Source organism: Culicoides brevitarsis, chromosome 2 (genome assembly GCF_036172545.1).
Source record: "Culicoides brevitarsis isolate CSIRO-B50_1 chromosome 2, AGI_CSIRO_Cbre_v1, whole genome shotgun sequence".
Lineage (NCBI taxonomy): Eukaryota > Metazoa > Arthropoda > Insecta > Diptera > Ceratopogonidae > Culicoides > Culicoides brevitarsis.
The window spans coordinates 24,156,474-24,178,246 of NC_087086.1; the positions used below are offsets into that span (position 1 = coordinate 24,156,474).

General features: G+C 31.0%; 1 protein-coding gene across 1 annotated transcript in view; it reads left to right on the plus strand.

Moving 5' to 3' along the window:
* LOC134831274 (hemicentin-2-like) overlaps positions 1-20,924 on the plus strand; it is a 117,897-nt gene extending 96,973 nt beyond the window's left edge. The window contains exons 8-10 of the mRNA XM_063844966.1: positions 1,634-1,847; positions 18,189-18,306; positions 20,759-20,924. Coding sequence (XP_063701036.1) covers positions 1,634-1,847; positions 18,189-18,306; positions 20,759-20,777 — 351 coding nt within the window. The 3' untranslated portion in view covers positions 20,778-20,924. The remainder of the gene's footprint in view (positions 1-1,633; positions 1,848-18,188; positions 18,307-20,758) is intronic.
* Positions 20,925-21,773: the final 849 nt, after the last annotated feature.

Sequence of the window (21,773 nt, forward strand, 5' to 3'; positions counted from 1 at the left end):
AATATGTCAAGTCAAGTGATTTAAAAATATGTCACTACTCACTTAGTTTGAAAACTTGTTGTTTGAAGTTAACTTAGGTCACGTGGTCAAAAATTTATAAAAGCACGTGACTGAAACCATTATAAAGTTAACTTCACAGATTTTTTTTTTGCAAAAAAGTCCCACGTGAAAAAAAAACCTTCATGAATTCTGATAAATTAGTTCGGCGACAAATCGAATATTTTTCCTTGAAAACAAAATTGACTTAGATTTAAATTGAAAAACGCCCACGAACTGAGAAATTTTCTAGCGACTGTAAATCCTTGATATTGGAATTTTTACAAAAATATCCTTGTCATTTTATGAAAGGAAAGAATTGCACCCAACTTCTAAGAAGAGACCAATGCTTATTTTTTTAATGTTTTCTTCATTAAATCACGATGTCTTGACCAGATAAGCGATATTTTTTTATCATTTTTAGACACTCTGGTAATATTTCAATACTCCATGCTGTGCTCATTTTGTGTCATTTTCAAGTAATTCTCTTCAAACTTCGATAAGTACGTTGCTGGAATCGCAAACAACAATAATTCTTTTAAAAATCAACTTTTTCCTTCACTCAAATATTAATAATAAAAATAATAATTCCACTCGCAAGTCGTCTATATTTAAATATTTTTTTTATTTGACTTTTTTATTTCACTTGACGTAAATATATTTCTTGTTATTTTTATCGTACAACTCGAGAAAAGTATAGAGAAGTACGTCAATTTCCACGAATATCGACATGAGGCACGTGCTTCACTCTAAGAACTTGTGTAAACTTTCATAAAAATGTTGTCTGGAATCGATAATTTGCTTTTTTCTGTGTGGCAGTGCTTCCGTCATTTCTGTTATTTTTTTTTTTCGAAGAAAGTACGTGAAGCACAATGAACTTCTTTTATGAAAACATCCTTTCAAGCAAATGTTTCGATCAATTTCGTTCAAATCCTAAGTTTATCTTTTGTAGACGTTCATATCAATTTCTAATCTGCATACTACAAACAGCTTATACAACTCTCAAAAGCAAGGAAAAAAGTTCGACAAAGAAATGGCTTTGAATTTTGACAGGAAATTTGATTACAAACAACTGACAGACTGAACAGAAAAGAGAATTAGAGAACGATGAGCTAATAAATCCTTCAAAGATATATTTATTGCAGTTTTTTTTTGCGAAAAGTGTGAGTATTAGTCTGTCCGGGTTGTGTTATAACAAGAAGTGACTGAGTTATTTCCTGTATGAAAACCTTCCACTTTTTATTTCGTTTCATGTGTTTTTGGTAATAATCTGTTTGGCATTTGGAGCAATCAATATGAAATTTTGATACTGCCAAATACTGAGAATCCACTTATTTGCTATTATCGGTATGCATATCAAATATCTACATAAGCCAGCAGTTGTAAATTGATGCGTGGAAGGTTCATTTTTGCTGACATGAATATTTGAATGATGAGTGTTTGGTTGTAATAAATAGGTACACATGTTGATATTTTGATACCATCGGTCAAAATGTAATGTACAGGGATCAACTATAACGTTCGAAAATTTCCTGGAAAATTTTCTGCTGATCTGATATTTGAACTGTACTATTTATTTTTTTCATTTGAATTTCAGAGTCCAACACCACCCCAATACGTGTTCTGGCAACGAAACGATCGCATGATCAACTACGATGAAACAAGGAGTGATATTTCCATAGAGACTACTCCGGGTCCCCGTACACAAAGTAGACTAGTTATAAGAGAGCCACAGACAACAGACAGTGGGAATTACACGTGTTCTGCCAGCAACACGGAGCCAGCTAGCATATACGTGTTTGTTTCGAAAGGTAAGTGTGCAAAAAGTTAATCTTCTTTGTTTCGGGAACTTTTACCCCTTTTTTTGTGAACGGATGAAAATTCAATTCGAGGAAAATATAATATTTAATTAACCACGATTCTCTTCTTCAAAGCAAGACACATCTTTTTTGTTTCCTAAATTATTCACTAAAAAAGAGCTTAACCCACTTTTTGTCTACTCTCATCACATTGTCATCCTTCCTCCCTCATAAAAAAATACTAAATTTAATAACGAAAATCCTCTGTATAGTTGGAGGATTAAAGTTCTTTATTAAAATCAAAAGGTTTTGTACCTACCGTATTATGGTAACATAATGCCGTATTTTGAAAACTTTTTGTACATTTTTATTTCTTATTTAAAATTTATACACACACATCCCCTTTTTTATCATATACCTACTTAATGATAAATACATAACGTATTCTTCATAATAAAAATTAGAATTCGAAACTCCTTCCTTTGAACTCTACTTAAGTCTATTTATAGTACCTACCAATTTTTCTTCGAAACAAAAAAAAATACTTGTGCGAAGGAAAAGAAGAAAAGACGCATCCTCCTAATAACATAAAATGACAAAATATATATTCACATCATTTGACACTGCAGCTATAAATCAAAAATACTTTGGCACGGAAACTTTATTGTTTTCTAACTGAGTTAAATTATATTATATTTGCGTCTTCTCTTGTTGTCTGCCTGCGCCAGTCGTGTTCGTACTTATATATAAGTGTAGAGGTATATTCTATATATTTAATTAACCTGTTGTTCTTTTGCTCTCCGTTTTTAATATGACAATGAAAGTGGCAGTGATTCGATTTAAGAAGATTTTTGGGATTGTGTAACGCGTGTAAAAGAACGGAATGTAAAATGAGAATGAGCATGATTGCACTTGTGATGAAAGGAGGTATACATATTAATTTTACACCTTTACACGGAGAAATAAGTTGATGTGTTCTAATATTTTATTATTTTTGAAAGGATTTCTTTTGCATCCGACAACTATTTCAAAGGACGTGAAGTCCATCACATCTGATGAACTCAAAACTCTCAAAGTACCTGAAAATGCTCTGTAAATACGACACAAGTGAATAAAAAAATCCTAAGATAAACTGAGCTAAGGTGAAGATAAACTTGGAGACATCATCACAAATGAATTTTAATGAATACTATGAAAAATTTTCGAACGGCTGAAATGAACTTGCCGTTGATGAAAAAAAGAAGAAACACTTAAGAGGAACCTTTATAATTTGAACAAACAAAGAAGCGCAAAATGAGTCTTGAGGATTGAGAGAATTAGGAGCCGTAAATAGGAATAAAAAAGCATAATTAGGCGAGATATTGCCACCACTTCGACAAACCACTCATAGACCACTTCGCAAATGATTGTATGTTACAGAACGAGAGATACCAATGTAACCGACGACAATTATCGTGCTCCACTAATATTTGTAATAGAACTTAAAGAGGTCTAATGGTAAAATCGAGCATGCACCTTAATCACCTCTTTTTGTCGTATTAGTTAATAAGTTGCCTTAAATGCCAGCGCTCTGCTTTTACCAACAGCTATCATTTCTATTCTTATTCTGAAAATTATGATTTATTCAACGGATTATTGTCTAAAGCTATCAACTCAGAAAATTTATAAATTTCTAACAAATTTTCATTGACGAACAATTGGTGTCCACCAACTAATGTTTTTCCGTGTAAACGTTGATGTGACACCACTTTGAATTAAAAGGTTATCCTATTTTCATGCATGACATTATTCGAGTAATATGACATAAAGTGTAATGAGAGATATTATCAAATGGCACAAATTCTTATGAAGACAGAATTTAAAGAGATAAGCTTACAGGTTATAATGAAAATTTGATGAAATGCTGAATAAATCAGTAAAAAAAAGTTTTACGTCTGAGCTTCATAAATTACATAAGCAAAACGGAATTGAGTTGAATGAAAGTAAATCACTTGATCTAAAGAGGCTTTTTTCTTTACTTTTCTGTGGTTTTTTGCGCAAAAGTTGTAGAGAAGAAGAATACACACACACACTTACATAATTTTATTAAAAGTATGTACTTTTTATTCTTTACATAAAAGCCCAGTAGCAGTTAAAAACAAACAAGAAAAACTTTCTTATATCCATTCCAATATCTGACGATTATGGTCATGACAGTATCTTCTCTCTGGTTTCGTAACAGATTCAGAGTTTTGTTTGTGTGTGTGTCTTTTGCAAACTAGATTTTCTTCGAGAATAAAGGCGCATTCAAAAGTTTTTTCTTTCTTTTTGTGCGAACAAGAAAACTGTCCACAAAAACGTGTGAAAAGTCAAAGAAATTTTCGTAAATGTGTACACAATGGTGGCAATCAGACTTGAATATAGATGTTTTCTCGTAATATACACACAAGTTGTGCACAAAAATGATTTAGTTGCAAAAGTTTTTCCCAAGTGTCATGACATTCTTCCCTTTCGTTACCTTTTTCTGTGAGCTCACACTCCGTCTTCTGCTTTATTTACACTCAAGTTGTTGTTGTTGTCGTCGTCGCACACTAAACTATAAAGTCATTCACAGAAAGTCTTTATCATTTTTCTTCTTATATTTTTTTCTTTACTTTATTCTTTTTGTGTTGACATGAATTTTAATGGGTATTTTAAAATATGGTGAGAAGGTGAAAAGGGGAGAACGTTATTTCATTTTATTCCTCGAGCGTGGTGAAGAGTGAGTGGTTGAACCCTTTTAAAAGGACGGAATTTATGATTTAACGTATTGAATTACATTGCAAACGAGCTGGTATGAGTAGAATTTCTCCCCAAGAACTTTGACAAAGGATCTTTTTGCATTTTTGACGCATGACTCGATATTATTGAAACATGAAAATCCGGATATTTAGTTACATTTCAATAAAAAAAAAAAATTACAATACTTGTCGATATTTTTGATTGACTGGTATCTAATGAATGAACGAACGAAGGTTATGTTAGAAAATACTCCAGGGACCAAATACTGATGATTTATCAATATTAAGGTCGCATTGAACATAACGAACCTGAGTAGTAAAAATCTACGTTTCGCACTTCGTCTCACAAAGCGAGACGTAAAAAATTATTTTTTTTACTTTTTAAAATCTACTTGAAACAGACTAAAAGAAAATAAAAAAAATTTTACCCAATCTTCGATTTTCAGACAGTTTTGGTATTTTTGAAGGATCAGGATGAAATTTCCCCTTTTTTTCGCAAACCTACCAAAAATGCCAATTATGTGATTTTTTCATAACCGTAGATTTTTTACTGTGCAGAGAATGGGTATTTTTGTCCTTCATGTAATGTTCGTTTCGAAAAAAGGACACATTTAATCGAGAGCAAGCCATAGACCACAAGTGAGATACGTAAAATGGAACGAAATCAGGTCATATCAACAAACGCAACATTAGCATATTTTAAACATACAAAAAAATTAGAACACAGATGACAGGCGAAGGTTTTTCTTTCGGTAACAAGAGACAAAATCTTCCATATTAGTGTCATTAAATGAAAATTGACAACTTTATTTAAAAGGAATTCTCATATGAGACAAAAAAAAACCTTTTTAAAAGTTGTCAGTTTTCGTTTTTTACGACGACTCGCGTGAAAACTTTTACAAAAACACACGACGAAATTTTATTTAAACTCTCTAATTTAAAAAATTATATCTAAGTGCAATGCCGAGATGAGATGAGTTTTCTTCTTCTTTAGCTTTTATGTGAATTAAATAAAATGTTTCGATCATTAAAAGTGTGAATGCATTCGCTTTTTGGAACAGTTTGCAAACAAAGTTTTGCTCCGCTCACATATATTTTGTTAAAAACTTTTCTCTTGCACTATGCTTATTGCACAAAAAAAACTGCTGAGAATATAAATGAATTAAAATCACGCGCCACGATAGATGATGACGCGAGTTTTTAATGTAATCACACATCACATTATATCCAAGTATTTATCTTACCCTGTTTTTGTCTCGTCTCAAGAGGTTCGTTTTCCTCTGTAGCACAACTTATACAACGGTAACCCTTTAGATTGATGGCCTTGCCGAACTCATGCGTCTTCCAAATTAAATCAAATCTATTATTTTTTTTCCCGATTAAACAATAAAGGATGGCCTCAACTCCCCTTTTTCCAACTTTTATTTGATTTTTCTTCGGTAAAAAGTAAATATATCACTTTGTTAGTGTTCCATCTACCTCTCGAGCAACCCGAAAACGTAAAGTAAGATGAATTGAGTTGTATGTGTGTGTGCGTCCATGACCAGGGACTCTGATGTATTACACTTTAAAAAATAAAAAAAAACGACGACGACGAAGAACAAAATACAGCAGAAGAAGAATGGAACTGAGTGAAAAACTTTTTCAATTTGAAAATAATTTATCCAAACATGGGTCGTTTCATTTTCATGCTTTTGCTCGCACACAAACACACACATTTGCTCGCTCGCTCGCTTTTCGCTTACTAACAAAAAACACACATGGCGTGCTTGATACTTTTAAAAGAAGTGTGTGTATGGGAGACTAACAAGTACCTAATATGTGTTCGCATGCGAGAAAAAAATCGTACTTTTCAGACTCGTTTTTAAGTAGTTTTTTAGGATACGGATAGAAGAAGAAGAAGTAGAAGTGAAGAAAAGTATGACGACTATGACAACAAAAATAATATTATTATTTAGAAAAAAGGACGTGAATTTGAATTAAAGATTTCAGTAACTAGGATCTTTTGGATTTAAAAAAGAGAAAATTTTGCTAGTTATTAACAGGACGGAAAAAAATTTAAACGAAAAAATATTTATTTAATTTTTTAATTTAATTGATTTTTTTAATTTTAAAGCAATTTTAAAGTTATCTGTTGAAGAATTTCTGAACTTCCATTTCATTAACCACGTGGTTTATTTGATTTTAAAACCACGTGATTTGTTAATTTTTAAAATAATTATTTTAATTTTGATTGCTGAAACCAGAAGGTTTATCAAATTTTTCAACCACGTGGTTTATATGACTTTTTAATCGTGCAGTTAATTAAATATTTAAAACCACGTGGTTTATTATTTTTTTTTAAACCACGTGACCTGGCATTTTATCTTTTTAGTAAGCCTTTAAATCGTTAAATTTTAAAATTGAATTATTTTTTGCTCAAAACATTTCCAAAAGTCATGTAAATATTTGAACTCAATATTTCAACTCTGATGAACACGGTTGAAAAAATGAAGAAGCAGAGAAAGGGAAAGAAGCAGTGAGGGAGCAAAACAAATATGGTAGTAATAAAAAATGTGTTGACTTTTAAAATTACTTCAGCTGTACGATTCACACCGGTACTTGTCTTCGTCTCGTTGTCACATAGTTATTTGATGTTTTTGCCGTTCGTCTCTCATAAACTTTGTACATTACTTTACTCCTTTTTTTCTGTCATCATCTTTCTCCTATTTTGTTGCCATACACCACCACCAATTCATCTGCATGAGACAAGAAGTTTACTTTTGAAAATCCTTGTCCCATAAATGTTGTTGATTTTTTCTTTCCCTTGCTGTATGTGCGAGTTTTATCTCATGATTTGTATTATTATTGCTTTGTATGGTACAAAAGTCCTTTTCTCCGCATCGCACGTTGCTGATGATGATGATGATGAGAAAATACTTGAGAACATTCTTCATGCAATTTATCTCAACAAAAAGTCCTTCTTTCCTCGTAGCGATCGCACTGAATGACTGAGTGAGTAGATTATAAACCAAAATGATATCATAAGGACAGCCAAGCCACACGAAATATACATAAGAAATTGGTACTTTGTCATTGTCCCTGTTTTCATTTTTTTTCTTTTTCATTTATTTAAACAGGAAAATCGTCATAGCAGCAAGACAAAGTTTTTGTTTGATGTCGAATAGTTAGGAAATGTATATTACGTTTCCTTGTTTCTTCGGTCAATGTATTTATTTAAACACAATTATCATTCAATCAATAGTTTGATCTATAAACGTCTGGTTTTTCAAACTAACAAAAACTTTTATTTCCAAAAAGTTTTCTCTCGTACCTCATCGACTTATCATGTTTCGACAAAATTTTGTCTAAACTTTTCTCCTTCATCTTCTTCAGAAACTCACTTTTTCTGTTCAATTTGTAATAAATGTTTGTCTCTTGCAGTGGAGAAACATGAGCCAAGCCGTATCAAATTCTGATAAAAGTCGGACTTTTTGCGAGGCATTTATTAAAGATAACTTTGTGAGAAAAGCAAACATCGATTGAGGTCAAAAACATGGATAAATGTCAACTATTTTTAAAGTCAATACACTTTGCCGATGTTAAATTCAATAAATACAAAATTTCTTTGAAGGATTTTGTTACTTGAAAAGGTCACAAGTGTCATTTTTTTTATACGACATGGCAATAAAAAGACGAAAGTAAAATAATCTAACGCGACACGGCTACTTTTTTATTGTTTGTTCTCGCTCGTTATGCTTAGTAAAAAAAATAAAGAAAGAATTACGACACGGTGAATGTAACCGCTTTGCGAAAAATAAAACCATTGAGAGTGGAAATTTACAGACGGACGTAATGTTTTTTTCTTGGAAAATTATGCCTTTGAAGCCTCAATAAAAATGTTTGTTGACTCCGTTGAGTATTTTATGATGTCTATTTTATTGCAGCGCTTTGTTGATGGTAAATATGCCTTCACTTACCTTTCTCACTGTAAAAATGTTACGATAGTCTATTCATCATCATCCATGTGGCATTATGGCAAAGTTTTTCCTTGATGATAAACCGTCGTCACTCGCTTCAGTTTGTTTGTTAGTTTGAATGTAATTAACGAGGCTTTTGCTTGTTTGTCGTCCCAGTCGTCTATATGGTTTCTCCGATGAACGAGAGATGTTATTTATATTTTTTTCTGTCCTCTTTCGTTTGCCTTTGACAAACAGAGCGGAAAGAAGGTGGCAAACAATTTTTTTATTTTTTTTTCTTCTCGAATATTTGCATAAAAGTGGGTTTTCTCAGAAGTTGTTCATTAAACTTTCCAGAAGTGAATCACTTTAAAAGCCGAATTCCCCATAAATTTATCTGATTCTCCATAAATTTGCAAGTGCAAAACTTTACTTGTCTAGTTACCATTATTATTACTAAAAAATGGTCCAAATGTGTAATTTTCGCTTTTCCTGTCCGAATATCACTTCTTTTTTGCTAAACGACAGATCGAAAGAATGATTTCGGCTTACAAATCGCCAGAAAAGGAGAAGAAGAAGAAAATGTTCACTCATTCGTGCCATGCTAAAAAATTTATCAGCTGCATTTCAGGCATCACATACAAAATATTTCAAAATCGATTTTTAAGTAAGAGGAACAGGAAACGTGTCCGTTGCCTGCTACAAAAATAAAATGAAATCTCCTTTCAAATGGCTCGCTTTTCTTCGTTTTCTTTGCATGGACGAGAAATAAATTTCTATCAAAATCGAGAGACAAGAAATTTTGTGAAATAAAAAGTAAGCTTATCTCTTTCCAGTGAAGAAGAAAAAAGCATTTGAAAGCTTGCATCTTCAAGTTTGCTTGCACGAGAATAAAATGTTAAATAATGCCTTTGGACAATTGCAATGAAACGTTATGGATTAGAATTTACATTATTTATTTATTGCGCAGAAGAAAAAAATAAGTGAAAGGATATAATGATGAGAAAAGTATTTAACCGTGAAATAGACGAGAATTCAAACAGCTGTGACCTGAATCGGACAAACGAAATAAGCGTTTAAATGAACCTGATGCAGTCGAATGCAGTTCATTTTTTCGCGGCAAAGTTGCTTGCAAAAATATAAATTTGAGCTAATTTTTAACAAAAAAAAACATCGACATATGGTCTTTAGCCTGGTCTTTATGATAAAAAAAATATTACAAATATTTTATAGCTTTCAAATGATGTCAACCTTTCTGTTGCCCTAGTATGGTGAGAATGTAAGTTTTAGACATCGCTAAAGAAAACATAAGAAGATACAAAGAAAGAACAAAATTCAGCGATTATACCAGCCAAATTAATTTTCTTTACCTCGAAGGCGGTTGGAAATCTGATGTAGCCAGTAACATAACTTTTTGCTTAATTCTGATTCTTGAAGTCAAATCCTGGGGAATTTTCAAGGAATAATAGCCAATTAGTTAATTCAGAAGCTGACACATCCACGTTACTGGTTTATGTTTTCCATAATTTGTCCGCCTAAAAAGAACGAAAAAAGAGTAACATGCCCATTTTCTGTTTATTTAATCCTCCTCTGAAACAGATCTCTAAAATTTTCATAAGCAACCAAATTTACAGCAGTCTTTCAGTAAAAGTATTCAAATAAAAGTATTACCTTCATAGCTATGTCAGTTTTTCTTTTAAATTTTCAATTTTTTAGAATTTTTTTCACTGCTAGATTTTTTTAAGACACTTAACAATGAAACACTTTAACGGCAATCCATGTCAATTGACTCATAAAATGCAGTGTGTTCTACTAACTTTATGGTCTCCTCCCATACATTAGTTAAAATATCAAGGCGATAAGACACCAGATAATATTACTTTTAAACATATAAAAATTTTCCTTTTCATTTCCGTGTGTCACAAAATCATCTTTCAAAATCGACATGAATTATTAAATTTTGAATCAATTTTCCTCGAAAGTTAATCAAAAATAAAATTGCATCTCAAAAGCTCTGACAAAATCACAGCACTAAATCTAGTGAAAATTTTTTCTCTGTGATAAATTACTGATTTATTTCAAAGAAAATCAGGTGAATTTGTTCTCTCACACATTTTTTTTTGTGAAAATTTTGTCATTTAATCTGTTAGAAAAAAAAATGAGATAATTTTCACACATTCAAGAGTTCACGTTATAGCTAAACGCCATCCAACGTTCCACTTGGCCATATCAGATAACAAACAAATAAAATGCACTTCTGTTGTCCTCTTGTGACACATGAAACCTGCTTTATTTGCTATATCGCATGTGTGTTTCCACTTTCACGTGAGTGTGCAAGCAGATGAAAAACCCAATTGAAAAAAAATGCTTATCTTCAATTTTCGTTACGGTCTGTTACTTTCAGAGAAATTTTCTACTTTGTCGCACAAACACAAACAATGTCATTCTTGTTTTCTGCTCTCAAGTTTATTTTTCGTACGTTGCGAGTTTGCTAAAACGGAAAAATAAAGCTAAAAAAAAAGTTTCCAGTTTAAGTGTGCGACGCGTTGATAAATGGAATAATAAACTATAAGAAAACTATCTTATTATTAAAAATGTGAGGCGTACGCGGAGATAGAGCCAATGACGACGACAACAACAACAACGATGCGATGCAGAAACAACTTCGTGCGAAGAAGTTGTAATGAGAAAAAAATTGTATTTAAAAGTTAGAAAGGGCGATGGAATGTTTTTTCCCTCTTTTTCTTTTATTTTCATTTTTTTTTTATTAAAGGAAAAACAAGGAATGCACTCCAAGGACGAAGATTCTTTTATCCTTTTAAATTAACTGAATAGTTGTTTACTTAAATTGAAGATGAATGGAATTTCAATGAAAGCAAAGAAAGATCGAGGATACCAAATCCACTTGAGCTTTGCAGTTAGCGATGTAATTCAAAATGACACAAAATTAAATTTCAAGGTATACAAGTCGTTGCAGAGGCAAAATAGAAATTTTAAATTCAAAACAAGTCAACTATAAAAATCTATTCGGAAAATCGTTATTTCACTCTGTGCGTTTGAGGAACTCTCAAGCGTAAAATTCCCAATTTTGAGATAAACTTTCAATATAGATGAACGTTAATCATGCGTCCAGGCTATAAATAACCCAATGTTGCAGGACAAAATGGAAACTTGTTCAATCTGCAACTATCATAAAACTCTCACATAAATTTCGCCTAATTGAATTCTCAAAATTACATCATCATCATAGCCTTCCTCTTGTCGGTTTCGGTTCTTCTATATATGCGAAAATTACTGCAGAACAAAACGATCCATAAATGTCCCGAGCCTGACAATGAGGCGTCAAGAGACCGCATATCACACACGCTCTCTTTCTCCCAATCCTCGTTCTGATATGCAATGTAAAATATGTGACACATTTTATAACAAAACGCTAAAAACATCTACACGCGTCACGGTATTTACACGGGGACGCCTCTCCACCGCACAGTTACTGAACCACATCAATTATTTGATTGAGTTATTGTACCCCATTGTAACAACAAAATATACTATGCCTATACATGTATTTTCAAAATAACTCTCACTCTTTTACGTAGAAAGATACAAAATTCGATACGAACCTAGCTCATATATCATCATCATCATCGCATCGTTGGTGTCGTTGGCGTCGTCATCGGCATGAAGGAGGTACACATTTCCAGCCATCAGCAGTAAAACATAATTTGGTGATAGTAAAACCCAAGCAAATGGCATGTATCATTGTTTCTGTGGATGAAAGTGAATGGAGCGTTACTAAAATGTAAAACGCATAATAAGGCCGACACAATATTTGACAATGTTTTGGATTTTTCAACTTTTGAAAGATATTTTGCATAGATAATTTTTATTTATAATTTTTATTTACAGAAATTTGAGTTTTTAACGTTTTTAAGCGTAAGGCGTCATCCATTATTGATGTCGAAAGTTTAGAGGGAGTCAAATTTACGATGGATTCCGACTTTAAAAACTTTTTATGGCGCCATCCATTTACGGCGTCGGAAATTTGAGGGGGGGTGGGGGTCCATGAATTTCCGACGGATTTCGACGTAGGGGGAGGGGGGTAAAAGGAAAATACGACGTCGTATAAATTCTCTATAGTTAAGATTTTTTGTTTCAATTTGTCAATAATATTTAAGCGCTTCAAACTTTTTTGATCTGTTTTTTAACTTACTGAGTAAACATGAACAATTTTTCACAAATTTCCATATAAATTTGAATTAATTTTTAACAATTTTTCTTGAAAAAGGGAGGGGGGTTTTTTACTAAAAAGTACGTCGTAAATTAGGGGGGGTCTTTAAATTCCGACGGTTTCCGATTATAGGGGGGGGTGGGGGTCAAAAAATGTCCATTTTTATCCGACGCCGTAAATGGATGGCGCCTTATGTTCAATTTGAACATTCAATTCATTGAATTTTTTCAAATATTTTACGAGTTTCCAAATTTGCAAATCAACTCAAAAAATTTTTAACCATCAACTTTTTACCGCATTTCAATTTTTTTGAAAAAAATGCGGTATTGTGTTCATCCGTTGGAAAATGTTGTCGATGAAAATTAGTGGAAAACTTCGGGAAAACTCGGAAAATTCATGGAAAATCGGAAAATCTTGAAAAATTTCAAAATTTTAAAATGTTCAGGGGAGTCTCGTGAGTAACATGAAAAGTGAAAATTGATGAAAATTTTCGGGAAAACTCGGAAAATTCATGGAAAATCGGAAAATCTTGAAAAATTTCAAAATTTTAAAATGTTCAGGGGAGTCTCGCGAGTAACATGGAAAGTGAAAAATGATGAAAATTTTCGGGAAAACTCGGAAAATTCATGGAAAATCGGAAAATCTTGAAAAATTTCAAAATTTTAAAATGTTCAGGGGAGTCTCGTGAGTAACATGAAAAGTGAAAATTGATGAAAATTTTCGGGAAAACTCGGAAAATTCATGGAAAATCGGAAAATCTTGAAAAATTTCAAAATTTTAAAATGTTCAGGGGAGTCTCGCGAGTAACATGAAAAGTGAAAATTGATAAATATCTTCGGGAAAACTCGAAAAATTTATGAAAAATCATGGAATTGAACACATTGAAATGCGGTCAAGTCATTCGTTTTATACACGAATGCAATTCATTCTCGTTTTGATTTGATATGATCTATGAATTGATTCAAATCAAAATTAGATCAGATTGAATCAAAAAAAAAAACAACAAAAAAAATTGAGCCCAAAATTTTTTTAAAAATTTTAGATTTGATCTGATTTAATTTTGATTTAAGTCAATTTTTAGATCAGATCAAATCAAAAAAAAGTTGAGGGTTAAAAATTTTTGAATTAAATTTGCTAATCAGATCAAAAATCAAATTATGATCTGATCTGTCACTTCAAAAAAGATCAAATATATTTTTGATTTTGATCTAGATTATACAATCCTGAATATTTGGTCAACTGGGAACAAAATGACATGGGAAAAATGGGAACATTGACATGCATTAAAGTGGCACCGTCCTTATTTTATTTCAAAAATTGTTTTGAACTATTAAAATCAGATTTTGATCATTTTTTGAAAAAATTGTTTAATTAAAAATTTCTCTAAAAGTGATAAAAAAAAGAAACATTTTCAAATATTGTAATGGCCTACTGGTACCCCTTGGAGATTCCAAGTGTGGCATGTATATTCCTCCTTTCCATTGATAACATCGTCATCATCAACAACAATAACAACAACGTACGAACGACAAAAGAGGTGGTTTAAATGTAATTAGTTTTGAAACCGACTTTTTTTTAAGGACTACGACATATTTCAATTTTTGTTTATGGATGAACTGCGAGTTGACGCGGTCATTCGGGTCATTTCGATAGATATTATAATGCTGATGATGATTTGTGATATGTGGCTTGTTATTCTAATTACATTGCATTGTTACATTTTCAGAGGTATTTCAATATGGAGTGCAGTTAGTACAATGGTTGTTAAGTAATAGCAAGTAATTAGAAATTGGAATTTGAAATTTGAGCAGCTCGTTAAAGCTTGACGTTTAGACAACTATTTGAAGTAAGAAATAATTGTGAAATCTGTGATGTTGGAAAATCTGAATAATCATTTATTTGTCCAAATTTGAAATGCCTTGGATCGGTTAAATTCATTGAACACCATAGCTCAAAAGTTCATTTCCCTAAAAAGTAAAATAATTTACGATTTTCTTAACCTTGACCATCGATTATAATCCAATTTTGGCGAAAATTAGTTAAGTATTCTTAATTAAAATGACCATCTAATTCCTCCAAAGGTGTTACAAACCAAAAAAATACACCACCTCCTACTTTACTTCTTTTTTTGGCATGTTTATACACACTTATTAAATCAAATCACGCACACTTATCATAAAAAAGTAACAATTATTTTTTTATTGCCAAAGGACTCGCGACGATTGCTTTCGTTGTTGTCCGCCAAGCACCGCCATTCCTAATTAGAATCCGTTTCTTCTGTGTAACGAGCAAACAAAAAGCAGTATATGGAAGAAACGTGCTATCCAATCACGATATCCATGAAGGTTAAAACGATTAATTTTTCACAAGTCATGACCTACATTATACGCGACAAAAAAAAGGCACGAAAAAAAAACTCTCAGGCGAAACATTTTTTTGATACTAATCGAAATTGATACCCGAAATGAAATCGCGCGCGCATGAAATATGAAAAAAAGAAGAAGAAAAAATGGAAAGAAGGAAATGAATCAGTGCAGCAAGCAAATGAAGTGTAAGTGACAATAGCATTGCCACGGTAAATGTGATTATGTATGTTACAAAAGCGAGAATTTATAGTAAAGTGCACCCATTTTGCACAAAAAGTATCGAGTAAAACGCGATGCAACTTTGTCATTATTATTATTTTATTTTATAGATGTACTGATTTTATATGCGATGTGTTTCCTTTATGGAATGCCGTCGTGCAAGTCGCTGTGTGCCTCTCAAGAAATTGAAACAAGGCAAAAATTTATGGCAAATAAAAAACTGCATTGCACACATAAATCGGAAAGAATAGTCGTTGTCGGTTGCAAGTGTTCAAACAAAAGCGAGCGGAGCAGAAAAAGGGAGTCTAAAAGCACTAAAAGATATTAAAATCTCGTAAAAGCTCGTGCACGGAGGGATTTGTTGCAACTAACGTTGCAAATGAATTGGAAAAGGTGAAATAAATTATTAGTGGAAATTGAAGTCGATTGAAAACTTTTTATATTTATTGTGATATCAGTGGAATAGATTCTTTTTTAACTTATTCCGTGGTGTACTTGTCATTTATTACCACTGGGGCTTCATCGCTTTTTTACGTGCGATCGATAAAAATCAGTGAGATTTTTTTATTTTGCACCACCATGTGGAATGAAATATCGCTCAGTTTGAAATTAACAGTTTTTGTTCGATGACATAATTTTCCATAAGCTGTTTTTCGTTTTTATGTTTCTTATAGATTTGCTAATCGATTAACAGTTGTTACAAATTTTTGTTTTCTTTTTATTCACAAAATTTGAGATCATGCGTAAAATTTCTTGGTTTTAGTCTTTAAAGATGCATTTCTTCCTCTGAACAACGAAAAATAAAACTAATTCCATGAGTAAGTTTTCATGAATTATTTTCTCTATAATATTTCTCATCAAAATCAATTTTCAATTTTTTGTTTGTAATTTTTTAACGTTTCTGGATGTTAAACGTTGTTTTTTAACATTTGATCAATTTAACATATTGTTTTTTAAATATTTGAACTCAAAATTAAAAAAAAAATTGAACAAAATCTTACAAAATAAAAATTTTTGAAAAAAAAAATATTTTGGTCACGTGACTTTAAAAATTTTTTTACCTGTATTTTATAGAAAACGTCTTCAAACGAAAAATGTCAAAAATATTACAATTTATAATTTTATTTTTATTTTATAATTCCCGCGACAGAAAATGGAAATATAAAATTTATTCGCCTAAGTCAATTTTCTTTTGTATTCGATTATCAGTTTTTATAATATGGTCGCTCAAAATGAAACTTAATAGTTTTGTCAAGTGCCCCATTTTAAAATTCAAAAAGTGAGTGGGACAAAAAAAAATTTTTTTATCAAAATTTACCGTTTTTTGGTCAAGTTTTATATTTTAGAAAATTTGAGCTAACAAAACAAAACAAAAATGACCTAACCTTAAAATTTAGTAATGCAATTTTCATCGGACTTCATGCGTTTCAAGCATATTTTTGGTCGTAAAGTTCTTTTTTAACTCCGACAAACTTCAAAATTTCCACCAAATCGGAATCAGACCAGATCCCAATAAAACTTAATGTAAATCCACGCCTGACTTGCGATTTCACTTAGCAAACCAATCACGTGCTTTCGAGAGAGAGAGAGAAAAAAAAGCTCACTCCAACATAATTCGTAATTTATTTTGACTACCACATAAATTTCTATCCATGAATTATGGCATCGATAAAACTCACTTTATCGATAAATATTACATCATTGACCAATCCCTTTAGCCGCATACTCTAATGCGCCCGAAATTCCTATAGCATGGCAAAATTACTGCGTTTTCCTAAATTCACCTAATAAATAATAACAATTTAATGATTATTATTGCAAATATATTTATTATTATTAAGTAAACTATTGGAATATAGTCATATTCCGAAGTACCCTCACTTCCACTTAATTACTTATTACAAATTTACATGAAAGCTCTCTCTTTCTCTCGTTTGCTGGGTATAATGCGTCCTAACCAACTAACTATGGTACATATTGACTTATGCTTGATTTATAATCTTTGCAACCCATGTGGATATCGACAAACAGTGCACAAACGAGAGAGCGAGACCGAGCTTCCAAAGTAGTAATAATAATAAATTATTAAAACAACATGCATCTTTGTATAACGAGCAATGATCCAGCAGTTATCCAACACTAGTATTATTATAAACTCATTATTATTAATATTATCGTGCGGTTGCAGCAGCACACACACACACACTCGTCGTTCGGGGGAAAATGGTTCAATTTTGTATTAAGATATTTATTAACAACAGATATCGGTTGTGAAAAGTGTGGATAGATGAGAAATACATGTATGTATGAATGATAGAATCCCCAGTAGGTAAACCACATAGTTAGTTGTTTCAAAAACTTTCATATTTCCTCTCGATGTGAGTAATTTAAAAACTCTTTGTAGTACAAGTAAATCGATAAACAACAGTTTTCTTTGTTAATTATCAACTTTTGCTTGTAAAACTTTAATTTGTTTGTTTATCATTAGCTACCAGTCCACTTTAATTTTATTAAAAATTTTGCTTTCTCAAGCATCAACGAGGTTAAAAGGTCAATCGACGACGTGAAATATAGACGCGTACAATATTTTATCGATTTTGTAATTTCCCTTGTGCATTTTGGACATTGATTGCCTGTAGATATTTTTGTTTTGTAAACACAGATAAAGTAAGGAGATATTTACGATTACATTATTGTTACTATTATTTATGAAATAAGCTGAAGTGGGTTAAGAATTTTTCTATAACGCAAATATTAGATCACGTTTGCCCTTTATGAGATTTTTTAAAAGCTAACAAAGTTAACTAATTTATTCAATTTTTCTTTGAAAATCATTTCAGGTGACAACATGGCAGCAATATCAAGAAGAAAAACATCGTCAGCTAGCAGAATCCTTTCAACGATATTTCATAGCAGTCTGTGTTACCCTAGTGTAGTGCTAATTTTATTAACGTCAAGGTAAGTTTTTTTTTAATGTTGAACAAATCAAGTTAAAACTCGTAAGACTGAAGAATTTTGAGTATTTTTTACCGCATTTCAAATTTATTTTAAAAAATTCGGTATTGTGTCCGTGATATCCGTCCGTCCGTCCGTTTTGCATAAATTAACAAGTTTTTTGATAATGTCAAATTAAAATTAAATGTCAAATCCGTTGGAAATTTAAATAGGTGTTTTTCCGTAGAAAAATGTTGTCGATGAAAATTATTAAAAAACCTCAGAAAATTCGTGGAAAAGTGACTAATGAAAAATTAGTTGATAAAAATTTTACGAAAACTCGTAAAAAATCAATGAAAATGGATCGTTCTTCACATAAAAAATTGAAATTCATAAGTTATAAAAAAATACGATCGAAATGGAAAAAGTCGATTTTCTCAAAAAATCAGTAGAAATAATCAGAAACAATTTTAATGATTTTGTTAGCCTCTGTAAATAAAAAAATGTAAAAAAAAACTATCTTTTAGAAACGAAATTCAAAATGAAATTAAAATATTTAAAATTAACATCAAAAATAATAAATTGTGTCATGAATGACATTGAATCACTTTCAAATATTAATCTAGTAGAGAAAATCAATTTCCTCGTTTTAATAAAGAGCAAACACTTGATCGTTCCTTGTCCTTCCGAAGAACGACGATGCACGTCTCATGTGGATACGTACCACAATTTAACCAATTTCTGCTTGTTGATTTCTCCTAAATGAGAACAACATCGTTTTATGATTGGAATTATACTTGGATGCAGTAAGTCCCTTGTCTCTAGCAACACATTTTCGCATTTGAAGTAGAGATGTCAGTAACGAAATCATGCAGTGAAAACACACATAAGACTATTTAAGCAAATAAATTGAATAGATTTTCTTCATTTGTGTGAGCCAAATGCCTTAAGTTTCTAATGGCATTAGGAGAAACACTAATTGAATGGAGATTTTCTTTTGTCTCACAAGTTATTCATTGATTTCGAGAGAAATTTTACTTTTGAAAAAGTTTTCCCGTCACCGCAGAGACACATGCACAAAAGAAAACAAACGAAAACTTTTGTCAGTCTATAAAAATCATTCATTAAGAGACATTAAATTGTCTGTTCGCTTTAAAAAAAGAACAACGACGAAAAAAGAAATGAACGAATTGCCTCTAATACCAGATAATTGTTACAATTTCACCTCTTTTGTTCGTGTGCACTGACGCGAAATGACTCTTGGTACATTCAAAAAAGAAAAGCAACTAACACTGAAGAAGAGAAAAAACGTACAGAGAAGAAAAATGAAAAGTTTCGTCTGAATAAGCACACAAATTGGTTAGTTCAATTAACCGGAAGCAACAACAACAACGACGACGTGTGTCTTTTTTTGGCATGGAATGGAAAAAAAAGTGCGAAAAAGACATGATGCTGCACACCTTGATTCGGATCATGAACACCAACGCAATGAAATGAAAAATGAAAGACAGGAAAATTGTCAAGACAATAGAGAATGTCATAAACGTGTCTTTTGTTATGACTTCTTCTTCTCTGCTCCATTTTACGAGAATTCAATGTCATTGCTTGTACCAGCAGACCTTCATGTAAAATGAATGATTTAATCGGCATTAGTATCTGTGCTCGTGTTAGCAATAGTTCAGGTCAAGCTTAATAAATAATTGAGAAAACAAGAGAATGGGAGACAAAGAAAATAGGACAAGATACGAAAAGTGGCGTGAATTAAACAATTTAATCGCATTTTTACTTGCTTTGCGTGATTTTTTTTTTCCTTTTTTCACAAGCAAGATATTGTTTTTGTTTTTTATTCAATTCAATAAAAAAGAAAAAAAAAAACAAGAAGTTTTAAAAAAATTCACTTAAAGTTAATTTTATTGGATTTTTTTAACCATTCTTCATTAAGGATAACAAAATTTAATTATTTCATTTTATGAAAAGTATTTTTTTAAGTTTTTTTCTATTTTAAACGTTAAATGATGATTAATTTGTATTGACTCAATTTAATTTTTAGATTATTTTTATATTGCCCTTCTTGTTAAGGTCCTGAAAACTGTTCATAGTTTTTTTCCAAGTTTTTATTTTAATTTATAATTTTTTTATTTATTTATTTTTATTTATTTAATTATTATTTTTGTTTTTCTTTTTAAGAAATAGGAAAAATCAAAAAATGGAAAATTTCACTATGAAAATATAAATACCATTTTTTTTTTATTTTTTTATGTTTGTAAAATTTTTTCATCTTGCCAGACAGACGTTTTTCCCCCAAATTCCTTGCAATGTATTTGAAAATGATGACTATAGAAAATTTGTAATCAATTTGATTGGAGCACGTGCGAAAAGTGAGAAATGCGGTCAAATTTTAATCGTGTTTTTCGAACATTTTGCATTGCAATTTATACGCAAAAATTAATAAGATTTTCTTCATTTCCATTTTCAGACAATTCCTGTTCACCTAGAGCTTGCAGCAAATACGATTCTTCGCAACAAAATTATTAATAATGATTATATTCATACTGTAATAAGGTCTAATTAAATTGTATAAGGAACAAACCATTATATAAACTAGCTGTAGAATAACTTCTATAAACGGAAGAAAACCAAAAGACAACAACAATCGACAAATGAAAAGCAGAAACTACAACAAATTTTGTATTGTTTCATCTCATTATAGTCCCTAATCTAATTATAAAATGTTGAAAACGAACAATAAAAAACAATCTGCTTTGGTGCAAAAATTTATATAACTTAATAAAAAAAATAAGAGGTGTAGATCGCAATTCTGCAGTCCCAAACTATATATTACGTTTGTTTATAAAATGTCGACTTTTGTAAATAAAATAATACCAAGAAGCAACAAAATAAATGAAAATGAACAAAAATTAACAATATTGAGAGGAGTCGGGAAATTTTGTTTGTTTTTTCTGTCGAATTTTTTTTTTTATTCTTTCTGCAGTCAAAAAGGAAAATAGTTGGTTTCATTAAATATTATTTATTTTCGTGTAAAATTCGTAGAATCCTTCAGTCAACAAAATTCTTAAATTATAAACAAATTAAATTACTGAAGCAAAATGATAAAATATTGTAAATTAAAAAAATGCTGCATTTTTCATGATTTTTCTATAAGACAAAAATGAACATCAACATTTGAAATATAAAAAAATATCAGAATTCCTCTCCTCGTTCTGTAAATAAATACCTTCATAAAAATCTCTCCTTAGACTATTAGAGCAAATATTGAAACAATGTAAATACTGAAAAATTATATGATGTAAAAGAAGTATTTTCTGCAGCTTTGCAAAAAAATATTACACGAGAATTTTTATATTAACTTTAAAATAAAGTTTTGTAAATATAATAAATAATGCATAGTTTAGTTATGATAAAAAAATTTGTTGATTGTATAAAAAAAACTGAAGAAAAAATTGTTACGGATTATTTATCAACGTTAGTAA